The 22,887-nt window shown below is 35.1% G+C and overlaps 1 protein-coding gene across 6 annotated transcripts in view; it reads right to left on the reverse strand.

The window, feature by feature from the left end:
* Nucleotides 1-22,887, reverse strand: part of RABGAP1 (RAB GTPase activating protein 1) — a 153,091-nt gene that overhangs the window by 88,637 nt on the left and 41,567 nt on the right. For all 6 annotated transcript variants that reach the window (XM_059142079.1, XM_059142081.1, XM_059142083.1 and 3 more), the window contains 7 exons: nt 21,698-21,872; nt 20,951-21,108; nt 14,151-14,261; nt 13,700-13,766; nt 12,921-13,023; nt 11,851-12,020; nt 1,058-1,232 (listed from right to left, as the gene is read on the reverse strand). In XM_059142079.1, coding sequence (XP_058998062.1) covers nt 1,058-1,232; nt 11,851-12,020; nt 12,921-13,023; nt 13,700-13,766; nt 14,151-14,261; nt 20,951-21,108; nt 21,698-21,872 — 959 coding nt within the window. The remainder of the gene's footprint in view (nt 1-1,057; nt 1,233-11,850; nt 12,021-12,920; nt 13,024-13,699; nt 13,767-14,150; nt 14,262-20,950; nt 21,109-21,697; nt 21,873-22,887) is intronic.

Genomic DNA, 22,887 nt, shown 5'->3' on the forward strand with positions numbered 1-22,887 from the left:
ACTAAGTACCTACCTACCATATATTAAGCATCTAGTAACTGGTGGCCATTAATATTAGACATAGGAAAAGTGAAAGTTACAGGGTACAATGGGAATTGGAAAGTAAGGGCTGGCTCTAACTTGAAAAAAGTACATTTAACCATTAGTATATATTTCTTTTAACCCAATTATTCTTGCTACCTCTAGGCCTTTGTTAATGCAATTTCTTAGCCAGAAATACCCAGACCTGCCCATTTATCTCTTGCACTTTAAAAGTCCCAGCTCAAAAACTACTCTTCATGATGTCCTGCCACATCTCCCCAAAATAAAAAATGATTTGCCTCTATGAATTTCCAGACACTTTCTGTGAACCTCACACACATACATGCTTCATATGACCTTCTACCATAATCAGCTTTCCTCCCTCTTTACAAAAATAAAAAATCCTGCTACAAAATTACAGGTTAGAAAATACCTCCGAAACTTTTGCTTTTCCTGTGCTCCTTCTCTTCACTTCTCACGTCTATACAGTAGCTTTTAACAGAGACTGACAGATTAGTTAATGGATATAACCATGAAAAAAAAAAAAGAGGAGGAAAAAAAGAGAGGTGGTTGATTCCTAATGTTTATTAGTGTGAGAATCCAATACTATACATACATGATTTGTATATTTAAATACTCATATTTTATGAAAGCGTCATGGTGGAAGCTGCATTTTGGCAAGTGAAACCGTCCCTGTAAAATGAATCAGCTGAAATGGGAACATTTATTTAGGTGGAAGCTATGTCAAGTTTGCTCTAAAAATGTGTTGATACACTAAGCTAGCACATGCTGATTCTTAAAAAAGGCACTAATTATAAATCTCGTTTTTTCCAACTCGATTACAGTAATCTTAAAGAAGGTCCTGTGCTCATCGTTTTCAAATCTCCCATAATCCTTTGCATACAGTACATTCTCGTAAGTGTTTACTGAAAGAATTCCAAATGCTATGTCACAGTTACCAATTCCCTGATAAACTTATAATGGTGTGCATGGTATACCACCCCATAATAGAAATTAAGCTCTCCCTACAATTTACCTTCCTCTTCATCATCTTCTGGAGGAGAAGGTATCATTGAACTCTGAGATCCAGACTGTGGCAGGCGAATTGAGGGACTGGCTGTAGTTTTCCTCCTCTCTCTCTCTGATTCACTTTCCAAGCACACAACTTCGTATAAAGTGTCAGTATTGTTCTTTCTCTCCTTCTGCTTTATCTTGAAGATGAAAAAATGTTATTTACTAAGTGGTACAATTATTTTTTAATTGATGACTATACTTCTGATTTCATACAGGAGAAGAAAAAGGTATTACTGGGGCACCTGGGTTGCTCAGTGGGTTAAGCCTCTGCCTTCAGCTCAGGTCATGATCCCAGGGTCCTGGGATCAAGCCCCGCATCGGGCTCTCTGCTCAGCAGGGAGCCTGCTTCCCCCTCTCTCTCTCTGCCTGCCTGTCTGCCTACTTGTGATCTTTCTCTTTCAAATAAATAAATAAAATCTTAAAAAAAAAAAAAAGAAAAAGATATTACTTTGAATGACTACACTAAATGTAACCTTTTTTTTTTCTTTTTAAAAGATTTTATTTATTTGGCACAGAGTCAGTGAGAGAGGGTTAGGGTTAGAACGGCAGGCTCCCCGCTGAGCAGGGAGCCTGATACCGGGCTCAATTCCAGTACCCCCTGGATTATGACTTGAGCCGGGGGCTCAGCAAAACTGAGCCACACAGGCACTCCTAAATGTAACCTTTTCTAAATAGAAAAATATGTTTAGACTTAAAAATCCAGAAGAAAATGGGTTAGGAGGACTTTAATTCTGCAGTTTTACTTATTGTCATCATACATGCAGCTACTAATATTTAGGTAAGTGTTAGCAATCGGTAACTTCCTAGTTACTTTAAGGTGTCTCCTCAAGGTTTCCTACAAGCAACTACCCATGAGGAGAGTGCCTGGGTGGCTCAGTCAGTTAAGCATCTGCCTTAGACTCTCAGGTCATGATCCAACGGTCCAGGGATCAAACCCTGCATTGGACTCTCTGCTCAGCAGGAATCTGCTTCTCCCTCTGGCCCTCCCTTTGCTCATGCTCTCTCTCACACACGAACTTTGTATCAAATAAATAAAATCTTTAAAAAAAATAAACTATCCCTAAGAAAATGTTTTTTATTTTATATTTTTTTAGAGAACTAGAGAGGATGGGGAAGGGCAGAGAGAGAGAATCTTAAGCAGGCTCCATACCCAAGGGCTCATCATACTCTGACTGACATGATCTAATAAGCTGAAAAGAAGAGTCAGAAGCTTAACTGAATGATCTACCCAAGCACCCTGAAAAAAAATGTTTTAAAATATTCTAACAGTTTAGAAACTCTCTTTAGAGAGTCCTTTTATTTCCATGCTTCTTCCCACTCCTTCAGCTTGATTAAAGCAATGTGAGAATTTTCTTCAACTGAAAACTATAACTGGGGGTCAGGAGGAGAAGGTGAGTGGTAGAAAAAAGATTAATGAAACTCACAAAAATTTTGTATCTCAAATTGGTTTGCATTCTAAGGCAAACACATAGCAGTTTGAACTCACCTAAATTAAAAATTAAGAACCGAGAATATAAAACTTTTCCAGCACCAAATTTAAATATATTAATACACCACATTATAGCCAGCTTATAACGAAGGGGGAAAAAGAGTGAAATACAGAGCAGGACAAAATGGCAGAATTACAGGAAAAGATACAAAGACAATTAGAAATGTGGCTACATCAATGAGAAAGATGTATAAGCACAACATAAAAATACAAGAGAGGGGGATTAAAAGGTTCATGAGGTACAGAAGTATCAGGCAGAGTAGATTTTATCATCTGAATGTTCATGTAGGTTTTTGAAAAAATTATACCAATCCTGGAAGACCAAATTAGTGGCAACATGGACTTTCGATATCATCCTGAAGCACTGCTTAATACTGGAGTCGGTAAACCTTTATGTAAAGGGCCAAAGAGTAAATATTTTAAGCTCTATGGGCAACCAGTCTGTCACAACTACTCAACTCTGCCATGATGGTGCAAAAGCACCTACAGACACTAACTGAGTGAATATGGCTATATTCCAAAAGAACTTTATAAAAACGAAGGCCAGGCAAGATTTGACCCATATTTTGCCAACTTTGTTTTAACATGCCCACCTATGGATTAATTTTCTAGAAGAATAAACGATTTTGACTTAGCTACTTAATATTAAAGACTCAGACTCTATGAAGCTATATATTAACCTACATATATGTGTCCAATAGATAGGCAAATGATTTCTGTCCAGTAGAAAAGATAGCCCAAACTTACCTATAAGATAGTAGTCAGTTTTATTTCTGACCTAACAATCTTGTTCCAACATTTTTTCTTTTTTTAAAGAAGGACTGTATCAACTCAAGTTCCTCAAATACATAGAGCCAAATACTGGCTCCCTCATTACTCAATGAATTGAATTAAAGTCTATGACATATGTTTATTCTAAATTTATAATTATGATTTTTTAACTTTTAAGTATTTACTTTGATAAAAGAATAGCATTTCCTTTTTTCATTCATTATAAATTACTGTCCGAAACAGTTAATTACTATCTAAAAGAGTTCAAAGATCAATAGCATTTTACTCAAAAAAAAAAAAAAAAAAATTTCTCAGACCATTTGGAAAAAGATTCAATCAGACACATACTTTATACCATATACCACAATAAAACACTAATGAATCAGAGATCTAAAAGTAGAAAAACAAAAACATATAAGTAATAGAAGAAAATGTGTATATTTCTTTATTATTGGGTGTAGGGAAAGTATTTCTAGTTATGACTCAAAATCCAGAAGCTTTAATGGGAAAAACTTGATAAATTCAAATAAACTATATGGCAAAAAAGCTGAAAAGACTCTTCATAATTTAAGTCACAAGACAAATGACAAACCAGAAGAAATATTTGCAATTTATATCTCAAAGAGTTAATCTCACAAATACAGAAAGAGCTTCAAAAAACTAAAAGGAAAAAGACCAAACCAAAAAGCCAAAAATATGAAAAGACAGTTTAGAGAAAACGAGAAAAATTACCCTTAAACATATGAAAAAAAAAGGGGCCTGTTTTCGTTCATTAAAGGATAAATTAAGACTACAATCAGATCCTTAAGTTTAACAACATACCCTTGACAAGCCTATGCAGAAGCAGGTACTTTCATATCCTGTTCATCCCTATGATTACAAGAGTGAGAAAGGGAAATCTGGCAAATATAACAAAATTACATACGCAAAATTATTTACTCTAAGATGCACTTTCATTAAATCAAAACAACTTATGCACAAGGTTCTATACTACAACATTATTTGGAATAACAAATGATTTTTAAAATCCAAAAATCTGTCAATAGAGGACAATTAAAAAATCATAAATCAGGGGCGCCTGGGTGGCTCAGTGGATTAAGCCGCTGCCTTCGGCTCAGGTCATGATCTCAGTGTCCTGGGATCGAGCCCCGCATCGGGCTCTTTGCTCAGCGGGAGCCTGCTTCTCTCTCTCTCTCTCTCTCTCTGCCTGACTCTCTGCCGACTTGTGATCTCTCTGTCAAATAAATAAATAAAATATTAAAAAAAAAAATCATAAATCATGATTCATCCAAACAAAGTACCATGTAGCCATTAAGAATGAGGAAGCTCTCTAAAGAGGCACCTGGGTGCTCAGTTGGTTAAGCAACTGACATTCTGATTTTGGCTGATCTCAGAGTTGTGAGATCAAGCCCCATGTCCATCTCTGCACTCCATCCATCTCTGTGCTCAGCAAGGAGTCTGCTTGTCCCTCTCCCTCTGCTCTTCCCCCTGCTCTCCCTCCCTCATATATAAATAAATAAAATCTTGAAAAAAAAAAAAGGTGTAGGACGTACATAGGCTAGTTTGTATTTAAAAAGGGAGTTAAGAAATATATAGGAGTATTTTATTACTTTCACAAAAAGAAATACTGGGAAGATAAGCCAGAAACCACTAATAATGGTTACTTATGGGTTTGGATGGAGAAACATGAATTAAAGTTAAGATTTCTGAGTACATTTTTACATAATCTTGACTTTTGTATCGCTGTATTTTAAATACTCAAAAACTTAAACCAAAAAGAAAAAAAGACCCAAAGACCCCAAATTGAAAATACGGAAACAAATAAACCTAACTATATGTCAAATGGTAAAATAACTATAATGGAAAAAAATTTTTTTCCAATTAACTTTTGAACACATCACTCATTTTATAATCTTACTGGAATATGTTCAAAGGGGAAAAAAGTTCCATAAAATCTTAAACTTCACTCAATAGTTTCATTATTAACTGTAATACTGACATTTTTGGAATGAATATCAACAAATGGTAATTTGAAACTGTACAGACACAAATAATTTCATATTATATACATCCATTTTTGTTGTATCTACATATTACAGGTATATTAATAAAAGTTTTTCCTAAAACTTAAGTTCAGAATATACTAAATATTCTGGAAACCTTTTCATTTAGATGTTTTACATACTGATTTTCATATGCTGATATTAAAATATGCATCTTATTTCCAACCGAAAGAAGTTTGTACAACATAAATTGTACACAAATTGCAATGTGGCATCATCTATATTTTAGAAATGGTACAAGTTTATTAATGAATGCTTTAATTACCCCATCAGTAACTGTATTAATATATGTTTGTCCTCACTGAAATTTTAAGTAATTAAAATTTGTATTTCAAAAACAAATATAACAGTACCTTTTCTTAACATTTTATAGGCTTATAAAGATTTTATAAATATACTAGGACCAATAAAAGAAAGATCTGTATTAAGGGTGTTTCCTGCAATACTGTCATTTTTTAATTCTTTGATAAAGTAGAATAAAGCAAATAAATATATTACAGTTACTGTATTTAAGATATTCAATATTAGAAACATATATAAATGTAAAAGAAGAAAACCCTGCAAGGTGCAATTATTATTGAAAATATGAGAATGAACTCAAGTGATTGAGGGAAGGATCATCAATGCTAAAGGATGCTAAAACCAGTAGTTAGAAAGTTGTTGAGGAACAGGGTATTTGGAAGTTGCCAAAGAACCACCCCAGACATCCCAAAAATTACTTGCTAAATACAAAGAGAAAAAACTATTTTTACAAAGGAGAAATCCAGGGGTCACCACCTGAACCCAGTGATCACACTTCTCAGGAATAGCGGAATACCACAATAATATATGCCTCCTGATTTAGCAGTAGAAGATCTCTAGTATAGAGAGCATTTCCGTATTTTTTACCTTGAGAGGCACAGTGGTTTACTGCATACGTGTGCATGGCACGTGCATGTGCACACATACGCGCACAAATACACACCCCCTCCCAAAGAGAAATAAGAGGCTCGGGTTTCTATCATGGTTATACTAATAACTTGCCCATGTGATGCTGGCCATGATACTTAGTCTTATAGACATCATTTATAAATGATGTAGAAATCATTTATAAAATCATTTATAAAATAATTTCATAAAAGATTCTAAGACACCTTTCTTTGGCAATAAAATTCTGTAATTCTATAGTTTTAAGAATGCTTAGCTGCTCTTAAATTCACTCTATGTTACTGTTGGAAAATCTAGTCTTCAGACTAGTTTCTTCCACTTCTACTAAACAATATTCTAAATATTAAAATCCAAGAGAACGATCATTATTTCTCCCTTTATTTATTTAAGTAGGCTCCATGACCAGTGCAGAGCCCAATGTGGGGCTTGAACTCATAACCCTGAGATCAAGACCTGAGCTGAGACCAAGAGTCAGACATTCAATCAACTAAGCCACCCAGGTGCTTCTTTCCCCACTAATTTTCAAAGTTTCTTCTCTAATATGATGCCATCTTCATATAATAATACTCACAGGTGGGTAGGCTTCCAGGCTAAAGAGGAGTTATAGAGTCATCAGATAATTTTAGTAATAGGAAAAAGGATCAATTTTTAAACATGTATTTTAAAAAATTTCTATAATTATTTTCCCATATTGATAACAACAGAAACTATATGCTGTATATTTAAAAAATTTGGTCTGCACCACTATTTCTTTTTTAGTCTGATGAGAACTGCAAAAGGGTTAAAATTTTAAATTCTCCTTAATTTAAGTAAATCCTAAAGGGAGGATGTTTCTATGAAAAGAATCCTGACTGAGAACTCTTAGAAGGCTCAGGTATGCATCTTGTTCACACAACATTCCATAAAATCAATTTTACATCTCTGGGTCTATAAAAGTGAAAATACTATCTTCACTGGATCACTATAAAAATTATACAATAGAAAAAGTCAAAGTAGCTAGTACAGTGGTGGCCACACTAGGCTCTCCAACACTGTAGTTATTACTTTTTAATACCATAAATATAAAGAAGGGAATAAACTTAGTTTATTATGTTACAAGAAATGAGATTAACAGTCCTCTAAGTGCATTAAGACAGCAACAAGTTGCTTAAATTCTTCACACTCTCTCTTCTTTCCTATTCCCTACCCCTCACAAAATTCCTCCCCCCACCCCCAAAATAAGACTTACCCAAATAAGGAGAAAAATGAAAGATTATTCTCAGGAATTCCTTGCCCTCCTCCTAGCTTTCACATATAAACTTCTGCTTTTTGCAAAGAAAATATTGACAACCTGGCCTATGTTTAGCTTGTAACCTTAACAGAGTCTAGAGTAGACTACTGGATTAGGTCTCAGGTATATGTGCCTCTGGCTACTTGACACGCCTAAGTCATTTATTGGCCTACTTAGATATATTATTTTAGACCAAACCACATGAAATAATATTCCTGTAAACTCATGCAGTCTTTGAATATAAGGCTGTCTAAGATCTAAAGGGAAAAGAGAGATCAAAGGAATCTTATTGATGTTCACTAAGATTAAAAAGACAGAACTCTCTAATTAAAGAGAGTATGTTTTCTTACATACAAATTTGTACTAAAATTATGGAATTAATTTCTATTTACCATCCCTTACTCTAAACAGTTAAGAATCATCCCTACTCCCTAAACTTTTAAAATAATACCCATAAAATGGTTTTCTTTCTGAAGTGCTGTTCTTCTGGGGCTGATCCACTAATAATAATCAATGTTGTTCTGATTTCATGTCTTAGGATTTTTTTTTAAAGTAGGCTCCATTCCCACTGTGGAGCCCAAAATGAGCCCAAACTCACGACCCTATGATCAAGACCTGAGCTGAGATCTAGAGTCAGATGCCTAACTGACTGAGCCACCCCGGCATTTCAATGACCTAATATTTTTTATTCTTTCTCTGCTTCACTAAGGTTTCACAGTCCCTCTCTATAACAGCTAAAATACATGAAGAACATACTATATGCCAAATGTGTTATACAGTTTCTCACTTAATGTCACAATAACACTGTGAGGAAGATTCAATTACTGCCATTCTATAGTTGAGTACACAGGCTCACAGAGTTTAAGGTACTTGCTAGTCACTGGTAATATCCACATTTTCTGGTTCCAAAGCAAACTTCTAGTTGATAACCCTATGTTAATCCTTTTCTGCTGCCATAGTGATGTGCTGGGAGAACAGTGCTGGAGCCCAGGTTTACATTCTGTCTCCTAAGACAACATGGAAGAGAAATCTCTATTCCTTTTCTGTTTGCCACCTTTCTCTAACTATAACCAAAAGGGATAACTTGAAAACACTGGAACTAAAATATTTATTACTACCAGAAAGTATACTCAAGTAAATCCACAAGCAACACTTTAATTTTGTAAAACTGAAAAATCGAAGTTACATGTCAATAAGAATCAATTGAACAAATATTTACAGAGAACTACTATGTTTTAGATGCTTGGGATAAATCAGTGAACAAGGCAGATTAGGAATACTGTCTTAGTGGAGGTTTCCTTTTTTTTAAATAGGTTTTTTTTTTTTTTTTAAAGATTTTATTTATTTATTTGACAGAGAGAGAGAGAGATCACAAGTAGGCAGAGAGGCAGGCAGGGGGGCGGGGAGTGGGGGAGAAGCAGGCTCCCTGCTGAGCAGAGAGCCCGACACGGGGCTCTATCCCAGGACCCTGGGATCATGACCCGAGCTGAAGGCAGAGGCTTTAACCCACTGAGCCACCCAGGTGCCCCTTAGTAGAGGTTTCTAACAGGGAAAACAGATAATAAGCAAAATAAAATTTATTATATCGTACACTGGAAGTTAAGAGCAGACAAACTGCAGTGTTACATGTGGCAGTCAGGCATTACTAAGGTGTCAATCTAAGCACAAATTTATAGAAGATAAAGACTTGAAAAAGGTGAATAATAGCAAGTGAGAAATTGGAAGAGTATTTAAGGCAGAAGAAACAGTTAATAGCAGAAGGCCCTAAGAGCATGGCTAGAGCAGAAGCAGCAAGGAAGAAGAGCATTGAGAGAGAAAGTTCATGACACAACAGACAGTAGACCACATAGTGTCTTAAAAGCCACAGAAAGGACTCTCGCTTTTACAGAGTAAAATAGCTTTAAAGATTTATAAGCAGGAAAGTTATATGATTTGACCTTAGGTTGCTGTGTTGAGAATGTATGGTGGGGGGTGCACAAAAAGAAACAGGGAGCTGTGAAGAGGCTACTACAGTAACTCAGGTAAAGGTGACAGTTCAAATAAGATTAGAGTAATTTAAATGCTAAGCAGCAGCCAGAATATGATTGATTTTGATAGTAAACAGAATTTCCTGACAGACTAGATAGGGGATGTGAAAAATCAAAGTAAAATTCTCAGCGACAATTAGGAGATGATGTCCATGAACTGAGACAGTGAAGACAGGTTGAGGGTGGTTGAGGGTGGAGGACCGAGGTAAATCTGAGATATCCTGAAGGCTAAGTGAAAGGATAAGGAAGGGGAGAGTGATCATCTGCTCAAAGGTCAAGGACTATGAAGACTCTGACCACCAGATTTAGCAATTTAGGTCATTATGGAATTGATTTTTTTTCAGTAAGTGCTGATACAAAGGAAAGGAAAGCGGAAAAAAAAAAGGGGGGGGGGTAAGTAGTGGGGCATCTGAACCAAGAAAAACTAAAAGAAGGAAACACAGATTTCATCTGCTGCCCGCCACAGGTAAAATAGAGTGTAGAATTTGACTCTGACCAAATTAACTGACAGATTTTTTTTTAAAGCTGATATTCAAAAGAGACCATAACATAACATACCATAAAAATCGATTATTAAAAAATGTCTAACATATCTAACATATCCAAAATTGCTAGACAAAGAAACAGAAAAATGTGACTCACCAGACATTAGAATTAGCAGTTAAGGATTTTTAAAGTAGCAGTATTGTAATTATGCTCAAGGATGTAAGAGAGAATCTTCTTGAAAGAACAAAGAGTAAATCTCATAAGAAAACAGAAACTATAAAAAAGAACCAAATGACCAAATGGACATTCCAGAAATAAAAAGTTCAAGACCTGAAATTTAAAAAAACAAAAACAAAAACAAAACTTAATTGAATGAGCTTAATAAAAAATTGGGGATGATGAAAGGGGCAAGCCAACTTTAAGCATATCAAAAGAGAGTTAAAATGATATCCCACCTGAAGTAAAAACAGAAAAAAAATATAAGATTTTTAAAAAACCAGAGGGGTGCCTGGGTGGCTCAGTGGATTGAGCCTCTGCCTTCAGCTTGGGTCATGATCTCAGGGTCCTGGGATCGAGCCCTGCATTGGGCTCTCCGCTCAGCTGGGAGCTGGCTTCCTCCCCTTCTCTCTGCCTGCCTCTCTGCCTACCTGTGATCTCTATCAAATAAATAAATAAAATCTTTAGAAAACAAAACAACCAGACTAAAATATATGTAAGTGGAATCTTAGGAGAGAAAAAAAGAGATGGGGCAGGAAAAAAGTTTAAAAGAAATAACAAACCAAAATAAAAAAATTAAGAAATTTTTAAAAAGAGGGGGGATGGGGAGGAAATTGTAGGAAGGGTTTTTAAAGCCCCCTCTTTTTTTTAAGATTCAGAAAGAAAAAAAAGAAAGAAAGAAAGAACAAACCAGATTTTCCTCAAAATTGATAAAACAAAACTTGAAAAATTCAAGAAGTTTGGGGCACCTAGGTGGCTCAGTAGGTTAAGTCTGCTTTGGCTGGGGTCATGAACCCAAGGTCCTGGGATCCAGCCACACATTGGGCTCCCTGCTCAGTGGGGAGTCTTTTTCTCCCTCTCCCACTCCTCCCTCTCTCATTCTGTGTCAAATAAATAAATAAAAATTCAAGAAGTTCAACAAACCCAAGTGAGACAAAGAATATCATGCCTAGGCACATCATATTTATATGTCTGAAAATCAAAGATAAAAAATAATCTTAAAAGCAGTTAGGAAAAAGTGACTCATTCCAGACAGAGAAAGAGTATCAATAAATGCACCCTAACTTCACATCAAAAACAATGTGCCAGGAGACTGAGATGACATCTTTAAAAGGCTAAAAGAAAAAAAAAAATGTCAATCCAGAAATACTACAGCCAGTGAAAATATCCCACTGGAATGAAGGTGAAATAAAACCATGTTCAGATAAAGAAGTCTAAGAGTTATAGGACTTTAGTGGATGGCCACCAGAAGAAATCTTAAAATCAGTTCTCCAGATTGAAGGCAAGTAAGATCAGACAAGAACCTGGTTCTTGAGGAGGAAATGAAGAGAAAAAAAAATGATAAATAGGTGGGTAAAAATAAAAGACACTTCTCCTCTTAATATGTTTAAAATACACATGACTATTTAAAGATAAAAGTGACAATTTAGCTTCATGATAAATCAGCCTCAAAAATAGTTTCTCCTTTATCTACCTCCCTCCCATATTTATAAGAAAGTGTAGTACCTGTTTTAGTTTCAAAAAGAAATTTTCAGTAGTACTACGTTTGCTGAAGGGCCAGAATAATCTTTCATTAGGTGAGCAAACGCGGACTTTTGTCTCTATGAGAAATCGAACAGGCTCCTGTACTTCTGTTATTACCAAATCAACAGCTGTGGTCATAAACAGCACTTTATCTAGAGAGAGAGGTGGGGAGAAGCAAATAAAAAAAACGGAAATATATTTGCTCATACAATTAATGTAAAATTAGTTACTTTTCTCACAAACTTTCAAGATAGCTTAAGGTAATCCATTAATTAAATCAAAATCTAAAGTAATCAGATACATTGCTGTTTTGAAAACTCTTTTTCTGTACTGAGAATTCTTTGCTTGGGTAGACTCCTTGTAATTAGTGACGGCATTATATAAAAGTTTATGAAATGTTCTGTCAAATTGATTTGCAAAAGTGGCATATGGCCTCTTCATGCCACTTTCACCAACAGTGGGGATTCTCAACTTTTAAAATCTTGGTTAACTTATCCATTTATCTATAGTGCTATGAGTAATAAGAAAAAAATGAAGGTGAAAAAAATAAATGCTCAATAGGAGACACTAGTTACGCAAATGTTACATTTTCAGGAGAGAATATTATGCAGCCACTAAATGACATTCAGAAACAGTAGGAAATAACTTGAAAAAGGTGGTTTCTGCACAAAGGGTATCTGAAAAGCTACTTAAGAAACTGGTCCCTATGGTCCCCTTGGGGTAGGGCCCTGAGGATCGTGGTAGAGTCTTACTTTTCCCTCCATATCCTTTTAATTTTTAACCATATGTGCATATATTATCTTTCCACAAAAATAAAATTTAGAATTCTGTATATAAGTAAGTACACGAATAGAAAAGGAAACAGGGAAGTGAAAAATTAAGACAGGAGGGAAAAATAAGGGAGGGGAATGATACTTTGTTTATAGGTCAAATTTAATAATAAACTCAAAGACCTATAACAAATTCTTTGGTTTCACCAGAATTAAAGAAAATACTGATATTTATCTTTTGGGACTAAAATTTCTGTTCGTGATATCAGCAATCTGCATCACCTTTAGGAGTTTCTTCGTTTACAACTTGAAAAGGTAGAGATTTTGGATTCCAGCTCCCAGTGATAACATAGGACTTTCCATCTGAACTTTTGCCCATAGATTCCTAAAGAGTAAAGACAAACATTAATGCCAAAATAAAGTAACAACAGCTAATTCCCATTTTGCTGCCTTTAAAAGAATGAGTCATAAAAATGTAAGAATATGAAAGAGGGCCAGATATTTTAAAAACAGATAGAAATATATGTGAATGAGACTGACTGCAGTTAAAATAAAAGATACGCCAATTATTTATGCAAAAACTCCTGAAAAAATTATGAAGTAAATGCTTAGAAATCATATCAAACTACAAATTCAGAGAAATTTACCACCTGAGTCTATGCTGAATGCTTCTGACAAGTGCATAATTATCACATAAATTTCAGTTTTGAAAATAAAGATTTTCATAATAGCAACAATACTAATACTACCTACATTTATAAAACTCATGATAGTATCTACTCTCGTGAACCTTTTCTTTGATTCCAACTTCAACCTTAAATTATAAACAAGGATTATTCTCTATCATACAGTGATAAAACTGAGGCTTAGACTAAATAGGTCTAAGGTCAGACTAATAAATATCAAGTCAGAAATGAGGAAATTCCTTATCTTTGTTTACTGCTACTGCAGCTCATAAGAACACCTTCATAGAAGTCCTTTACCATCAGATTCAGGTCAGATGAAGTGAACCCTTTATCATGGAAATAGTGTATAACCTTAAAATGAAAAGCAAGTCTTACCAAATCTAACAAGTGCATGTCACTATTTCGTACATCTTTTCCTGGGCTAAGGAGAAGACCAAAACACCTGCAAGAAAGAACAGGCATAAATTTGCAAAGAAGATAATATAAAAAAAAGATGTTTAAATTAGGTCATTTAAAATTCTTATTGATGGATAAAGGACACATTAAAATTATCAATAAACTAGTATTGCCCAAATAACCTTACTTCTTTAATTTACATCAACAAATTCTATGTGTCTTTCATTATCACATAGCGAAAGTCAGCATATTAGCTGAAGATTTATAGGAGTTAATTGAAAGTGAACAAAGTATTCACTTCAATAGACCAAAGAATTCCCCAGAGAACAAAATTCTTCCAAATACATTTCTGAATACAGTATATGGTTACTCCACTGGATTGATAAAAACCAGAATTTATGTTTAAGCTGAATTTACTAAAAATGTTTACCTTTCAATGGCCAGCTCTTTATTAGTTGTTTGTTGCACATAGATGACAATTTTCTTATCAGTTCCTTGGCGAAGTTTAAAGCACTGTCTGTCCTTCTCTTTAGGAACTGCACTGTAGAACAGCATGTTTCATTAATTTTGCAAAGTATTTTCTTGTGACATATACTAGAACAACTTCCCTTGAATCTAGGATTCTTTTCTATGCCTGGTTTTCAAGTCATAACAGAAATTTAAAAATCATCATCAACCTCTTCAGTGAAAATATTATCATTGCTGTATATAATCCACTAAACAATTTGTAACAGCTAGAAAAAACTCATATGTTCCCTAAAATGTGGCTTTAATTTCTTAATCTTCTGTTGTTGTTAAGTTAGATATCTATAAAGCACCTAGCAGGCATCTAACACATAGGTACTCAAAAAAAATGTTAATTTTCTTTTAACTTAGTCACTTTTTTTTTTTTTTACAAATAATTACTGCCTTATTTGTTTAAATATGTAATAAAAAAAAAATCATAGATCTTTTGAATTTCTAAACAAGGTACCTTCAAAAAATAATAGAGATAAGGAAAATATGGCCAACAGTAAACTGTTGCTTAGTGCTTCCCTTAAGCAGTGATAACCTTATTATTCACCTGTGCAGTAACTATAAAAATAATACTAAGGATATAGTTAAACATCTACTTAAGAAAAAAAATTGAAAATATCCTTAAAATTAGAATTTACCAAAGTAATCCCCTACTCTCCCACACACCACTTTCTCTGGCCCCTCTGTTCTAAAAGCAAATATCTGCCAATGGCAATCTGCCAATGTGCAGCAAATACAAATTATGTCTTGGTACTGTATAACTTTAAAATAATAATGGCAGTAGAACCATTAAAAGGTACTATAAAAGGCTAAATGAGATTTCCAGGTACTGACTCAAAGGAAAAAGTGGCTCTGAAGATAAAAAGTTAGTTTGAAGGCCATCTGTACTTAGAGAGTAACCAATTCAAAAACACTCTCTGAAACTCAGAATAAGAAAATCAAAGAATCTGGGTGCCTGGCTGGCTCAGTCAGTGACTGAGGGCTGATCTCAGGGTTGTTAAGTCTGAGCCCCATGTTGGGTGTAGAGATTACTTTAAAATAAAATCTTTTAAAAAAGAGAAGGAGAGAGAAAAGAAAAGAAAACTGAAGAATCTTAGCAAGGGAGTCTGGAAATGACAAACGTGCAAAGAAAAATGTCTGCATACCAAACTATTAAACATTTGTGGCTGACAGAATTTTCACCTCTAAGGATATGTACACAGGTCTCAACTTTTAAATGATAAAAGCTACACTACTCTTTATGTTCTACAAATGCTGACAGAGAAATAAATATAATCCCATCTCTTAGTAGTATTTAAGACAACAGCAAATACAAAGTTGTCTCTGGTGTCTTAATGCTGAAGTACAAGGAGAAGCCCTATTAACAGGAACAGAGTGGGCAGTGAAGTGAACTTCAAGGAGATTATATTTCTAGTTTTGTCATCATATCACTGAACAGATCCACCCCAATAATTTTATATTGATTTCCTATTATATAAATTACAATACTGAGATCCAGGTTTAACTTCCCCAGGCTTCTTAACTTATAAAACAAGGAAAGTATCAAATACCCAGCATATCTAATGGGATTATATGGTAGAATAAATAAGACAAAAAGTGCTCTGAATGTTATAAATGAAAACGTTCGATCTTCCTAAGGGCTAAAATGAAAGTAGGTTTGTAATATTAAGAATTATACCTTTTCAAGGATGAAAAGAAGAGCATTAAGTCTTGTCACAGCATTGTAGAGTAAAACCACAATCTATCTTGTGTTATGGTTACTTATTACACCTGTATTTTTTGGATAGATGCTAAGTTATATGGGTGCACCACCATGTTTTTGGTGAAATATCACTAAATGTCACAGCATTGTTAGAGTAAAACCACAATCTATCTTGTGTTATGGTTACTTATTACACCTATATTTTTTGGATAGATGCTAAGTCATATGGGTGCACCACCATGTTTTTAGTGAAATATAACGGACATACAACATTATATTTATTTGAGGTGTATAGCAATGTTTTGACATTTGTATATATTGTGAAATGCATCATATTTTAATTATTCTATTCTGGTGAACATTTAACTTCCACCTTTTAATTTTATTATTACAAACAGTATTAAGGGGAACATACATCTTGACAATTCTTTGGGTACCTCAATGTTTACAGAATCACTAGAAAAAAACAGCTGTTTGACCTGTTCAAATCTGATAAAGAGATGCTAATTTTCAACAAGTCACTATCACTATGATAGGCCTACACAACACTATTTTTACCATAAACAACAAATTCAATAAAACCACGTTAAAAAAAAATAACAAAGCCCTGACAAATGCAAAAAGCAAAATGACCATCTAGGGATTTTTCATATAGCAACCCCTTGGTATGAGGGTGAACAGGGATGTCTGTGATTATGATCATTCTATCTTGAACATGCCTAAGAAGCAGTTTAGTGCTTCTGAGATCTTAGACATCGTTCCTATTTGTAATTGAAATTTATAAAAGGGATCTACATAAATTTCTTTACTAAAGGGGGAAAATGGAGTTTAAAGAAACTTTTGTTTCTTAAAAAGGAAAAAAACTGTTACAAAGTTTAAAGATTATAATTTCCACTTCCTAGGGCCGGCATATACACTGCGGGAAGCAGCATATCCCAAAGTTGCAGTGCGAACAGAAATACAGCTATTGAGTGGGCACAGACCACAGACCATGTCTAATATTTCAGTGCACAAATCAAAGTTGAAGCTGCATTGTACATGAAATTGGCCACCAGATGGCATGATAATTCCAAAAGTCTTTGCAGGGAGACCAATTGTTATCAGTTGTTCAAACAAACCAGTCACTGTGTTTTCTAATTTGAAAGCAAAATAGTAGAAAACATTCATATTTTAATGTAATTTCATTTTACCCATTTTATGAGGTAATCATAAAGGAGACACTCTGAATATGCAACTATCAATTATGATCCAAGAAGCACCTAATATGTGATATGGGTTATAAAGGAAAAAAAAAATCATCTGTAACTGTAGTAGTTTAAAGTTAGAAAGCACTTTAGAGTCTAGCCAACTTATTTTATAAGTAAGGAAACTACTGCCAGGAGATATAAAAAAACTTGGAAAAGTTCACAGTGTTAATAGTAGCAATAATTAAACTAAATCTAAGTATTTCTATTCTAGGGTTCTTTCCACTACTCTAAAGTATCATTTTACGTAAAAGCCCAAGCCAGTTATTTCTGACCCTATATGCAAGATTAAGACTTCAGACACAGACTCCATTTCTCCTCATCCAATGTGTTCAGGTAAACTTTAATGGAAAAACTGATGTCAACAGCCTTAAGACTTTTAGATTATTAAAACAAATTAACCAGCCAAAAAAAGACCAAAAGAATCAGCAAAACAAATGCAGCTACAAATCCAGCTTGCTTAAATACTGTCATACTTCATATCAGCAGTCAGCTGGTTACTCTGTCTAAAAGAACATAGTAACGTAACGTATTTCCCCATACAAAAGAATTTAATAGCTTTAAAATTCTTCAAACCTTGCCTCTTAAAAAGAGAAATGAAAAAAACAGTCCCATTCAGAGGACATGAACAGACATTTCTGCAAAGACATTCAGATGGCCAAGAGACACATGAAAAAGAGCTCACCATCACTTGGCATCAGGGAAATACAAATCAAAACCACAATGAGATACCACCTCACACCAGTCAGAACGGGTAAAATTAACAAGTCAGGAAACGACAGATGCTGGCGAGGATGCGCAGAAAAGGGGAACCCTCCTACACTATTGGTGGGAATGCAAGCTGGTGCAGCCACTCCAGAAAACAGCATGGAGGTTCCTCAAAAAGTTGAAAATAGAGCTACCCTACAATCCAGCAATCGCACTACTAGGTATTTACCCTAAAGATACAAATGTAATGATCCGAAGGGGCACGTGCACCCGAATGTTTATAGCAGCAATGTCCACAATAGCCAAATTATGGAAAGAACCTACATGTCCATCAACAGAAGAATGGATAAAGAAGATGTGGTATATCTATACAATGGAATACTATGCAGCCATCAGAAAAAATGAAATCTTGCCATTTGGAACAACGTAGATAGAACTAGATCGTATTATGCTAAGTGAAATAAGTCAATCAGAGAAAGACAATTATCGTATGATCTCCCTGATATGGGGAATTTGAGAGGCAAATTGGGGCATTTAGGGGGTAGGGGAAAAAAAATGAAACAAGATGGGATCGGGAGGGAGACAATCCATAAGAGACTCTTAATCTCACAAAACAAACTGAGGGTTGCTGGGGCAGGGGTATGGAGAGGGCGGTTGGGTTATGGACATTGGGGAGGCTATGTGCTGTAGTGAGTGCTGTGAAGTGCGTAAGCCTGATGATTCACAGACCTGTACCCCTTGGGCAAATAATACATTATATGTTAATTTTTTAAAAAGTCCCATTTAAAACTGCATCAAAAACAGTAAACCTAGAAATAAACTTAACCAAAGCAGCCAAAGACCTATACTCTGAAGACAACACAAATAAACGGAAAGATATTCCATGCTCATGGATTGGGAGAACAAAATGTCTCTATCATCCAAAGCAATCTACAGATTTATTGCAGTGTCTATCAAAATGCCAACAGCATTTTTCACAAAACTAGAACAAATGCTCCTAAAATTTGCATGACATCACAAAGACTCTGAATAGCCAAAGTAATCTTGAAAAAGAGAACAAAAGTGAAGGTATCACAATCCCAGATTTAAAGATGCATGACAAAGCTTCTCTAAGGAAAACAGTACAGTACTGGCACAAAAACAGATATATAAACCAATGGAACAGAACAGAGAACCCAGAAATAAACCCACAATTATATGGTCAATTAATCTTGGACAAGGAATAATGAATATACAATGGGGAAAAGACCATCTCTTCAACAAATGGTCCTGGAAAAACTGGACAGCAACATTCAAAACAATGAAACTGGACCACCTTCTTACACCATACACAAAAATAAACTGAAAATGGATTAAAGACCTAAATGTGAGCCCTGAAACCAAAAAAAAATCCTAGAAGAGAACACAGGCAATAATTTCTCTGACATTAGCTACAGCAACATTTTTCTAGGTATGTCCCCTAATGCAAGGGAAACAAAAGCAAAAATAAATTATTGTAAACAAAATAAAAACTTCTGCACCGCAAACAAAACAATCAACAAAACTAAAAGACAACCTTCTGAACTGGAGAAGGTATCTGCAAATGATATATCCAATAAAGGGTTTGTATCCAAAGTATATAAAGAACTTATACAGGACGCCTATGTGGCTCAGTCAGTTAAGCATATCTGCCTTCAGCTTAGGTCAGGATCCCAGGATCCTGGGATCAAGTCAGTGGGCCCGCTTCTCCCTCTGCCTGCTGCTCTCCCTGCTTGTGTGCTCACTCTCTCTGACAAACAAAGTTAGTCTTCAAAAAGAAAAAAAAACCCACAAAACTTACACAACTCGACACCCAAAAGACAAATAACCCAATTTAAAAATGAACAGAAGACATGAAAAGACGTTTCTCCAAAGATGATATACAGATGGTCAACAGACACAGGAAAGGATGCTCAACGTCACTCATTACTGGGGAAATGCAAATCAAAACCACAATAAGGTGTCACCTCACACCTGTCAGAATGGCTAGTATCAAAAATGACAAGAAATAACAAGTGTTGGTGAGGATGTGGAGAAAAAGGAACCCTGGTGCACTACCGAGGGGAATGCAAACTAGTGCAGCCACTGTGGAAAACAGTACTACCTTATGATCCAGTCATTTCCCTACTGGGTATTTACCCAAAGAATATGAAAACATTAATTCCAAAAGATGCATGCAGCCCTATGTTTACTGCTGCATTATTTAAATAGCCCAACCAGGAAAGCAGCCCAAGTGTCCATCAGTAGATGAATGGATAAAGAAGATTGGGGGGGGTGTGTGTGTATATACACGCAAATGCATACCACGGACTATTATTACTCAGCCATAAAGACAAAAAATGAAAAGAAAGGAATCAGCCTTTTTCTGACTGACTTTTTTCACTTAACATTATACCCTCATCCATGCTGTTGCAAATGGCAAGATTTCATTCCATTTCTATGGCTGAGTAGTATTCCATTATATATAATTATCACATCTTCTTTATCCATTCATCTATTGATGGACACTTGAGCTGCTTCCATTATAAAAGAAAGACAAAGACCATATGAGTTCACTTACACATAGAACTTAAGAAACAAAATAACAAAGAAAAAAAGAGACAACCCAAAAATCAGACTCTTAACCATACAGAACAAACTGATGGTTACCAGAGGGAGGAAGGTAAGTGGAATGGGTGAGAGAGGTGACGGGGTTTAAGAAACCACCTACTGTGGTGAGTGCTGCGTAGCGCACAGAACTTTTAAATCTCTACATGACATACCTGAAACTAATATATCACTGTATGTTGATTATACTGAAATTAAAATTTAAATAAATTTAAATTAAAAAACCTTTCCTCTGCAAAGTTGCCTATTTCCGTTTAGCACTTACAATATAAAAAACTCTACCTATAAAAGCAATCTTAAAAAAAAAAAGCAAACATTTTATACATGAAAGTTAAATAACCTGACCCAGAGTTTCCCTTGAACCACAGATGATACACCATGTTAATACAAACTTCAATCAAAAAAAAAAGAAAAGAAAAGAATAAAATATCCTACCTAAAATAACCTTTACCATCATCTTCTTTTATTTCTAAAGACACAGAGAAGGTAAAGATGTCACTGTCAGGAGTCTGGGGTGCAGCAGCTGCTGAAAGTGGGGTCTGCTTGGCAGAACGGCGGAAGGCAGTGGCAAAACTGTAAAGTATCCGGCTTACCTACAGCGGACAAATTAGAAAATGGGCTGTTATCCAAAGAAATAAAATACCTTTATTAAGGCTGAAAGTTACCTATTTTGTGTGTGTGTTGGGGCGGGTAGTAATTCATCTCTCCCTCACTGATTTCTTTTGGTAAATTACCTAATTTGTTAGGCCTAGAAAGCAAGCAACACTAAAAATGGCCAGAGAAAGGGTTTTAAAAAAGAAATGGTTATAAACACAAGAAATCCAACTGAAAAATGATTTCCTAAATTGTTAGGAACAATCTGAATATATTTATTACAGTTAAAAAAAAAAAAAAGGTCTACAAGATTAGCTTTAAAAGAACAGTTTGGAAATGTGTCATTCCTGAAACCAAGATACCTATCAAGAAGCAGTCTTGGTCTCAAGCACGCTTAGCAACAACGTTCTGGTTACCCAAACTTTTAGTTTCTTTAGATTTCAGCCCATCAGGCTGGAGTCAATAAAACATCAGCAAAGAATTTCATTTGGCTTATTAAGTGACCATAATAAATACTGCAATTAACTTCAACACAGTGAGGGTAAAGGTGAAGCTTCATTTGCAGACAGTTTTCTGGTAAGGACTTACAGCTTCTTGTATTTCACACCGGAAGACGTGTATTCTGAAGAGCTCTGCATTGTAATGACTTTCAGTGAAAGCAAAACAGTCACTCTCGGGAGTTCCATCATGCCCTCTGACACAGAAGAGGATTTTGTAGATAGGGTAGTTTGCTATTTCAGTGTTTGTCTGAGGATCTAAGAGTCTGTTTGGGAAAAAAAGTTATAAAGAGCTTAGAGGGATTACGGACTATTCTCACTAAATCCATATTATGATTCGAGACTCATCTTTCTAACAAGATCATAGAAACCATTTTTGGTATGCTAATCATATTAATCTTAAGTCTTAACAAATAAGTTATATGGGGATTCCTCTTTTTTTTTTTTTTTAAGATTTTATTTATTTGACAGAGAGATAGCAAGAGAGGGAACACAAGCAGGGAGGGGTAGTGGGAGAGGGAGGAGCCAGCTTCCCATCAAGCAGGGAGCCCCATGCGGGGCTTGAACCCAGGACCCTAGGATCATGACCTGAGCCAAAGGCAGACGCTTAGTGACTGAGCCACCCAGAAGCCCCAGTACGTGGATTCCTGAATTATTAATTATGTAATTCCATGGTACTAAAACCTACATAATCTTATGCTTTAGGGAGGCAATCAGAAAGACAAACAATAAGTACATAGGTTTTCTATATAGTCTGCACCTAAATAAAGACTAGATCAATGAGTAAATCAGACTACCAAAATGAATCATTAAAGCTGTGTTTCTTACTACCTCCTAAAAAATGACCTAATCTGCTTTATTATTTAAAAAAACAAAAAACTGATGTGTTTTCTCAGAGTGAAACATATTCTTCTGATTCATGGCAAATAAGAAAGTACAAAATGTTAACACCTAAAAAAAGATAATTACTAATCAAAAGCATGCCATTCGCTGAAAATCAAAAGTGTGTTATTCATTCAGAAACGTATTGGTTCAAAAAAAAAAAAAAAGAAAGAAACTTATTGGTTCAACAAATACTTACATGATACCTATAATACTCTAAGCTCTGTTCTGGATACTGAAGACACAAATATGAAAGTAATAAAAAGAAACTGCAATTTCAACACTGAATGGGCAGGGCCACTGATGAGGAAAGCTAGGGGTCCGTGCATAATGGAAATACACAGGAAGTGGATCTAATCCACATTCAAAGGCACTTTGATAAAAACTCTGAACACATGA

Source organism: Mustela lutreola, chromosome 12, assembly GCF_030435805.1.
Source record: "Mustela lutreola isolate mMusLut2 chromosome 12, mMusLut2.pri, whole genome shotgun sequence".
NCBI classification, from domain to species: domain Eukaryota; kingdom Metazoa; phylum Chordata; class Mammalia; order Carnivora; family Mustelidae; genus Mustela; species Mustela lutreola.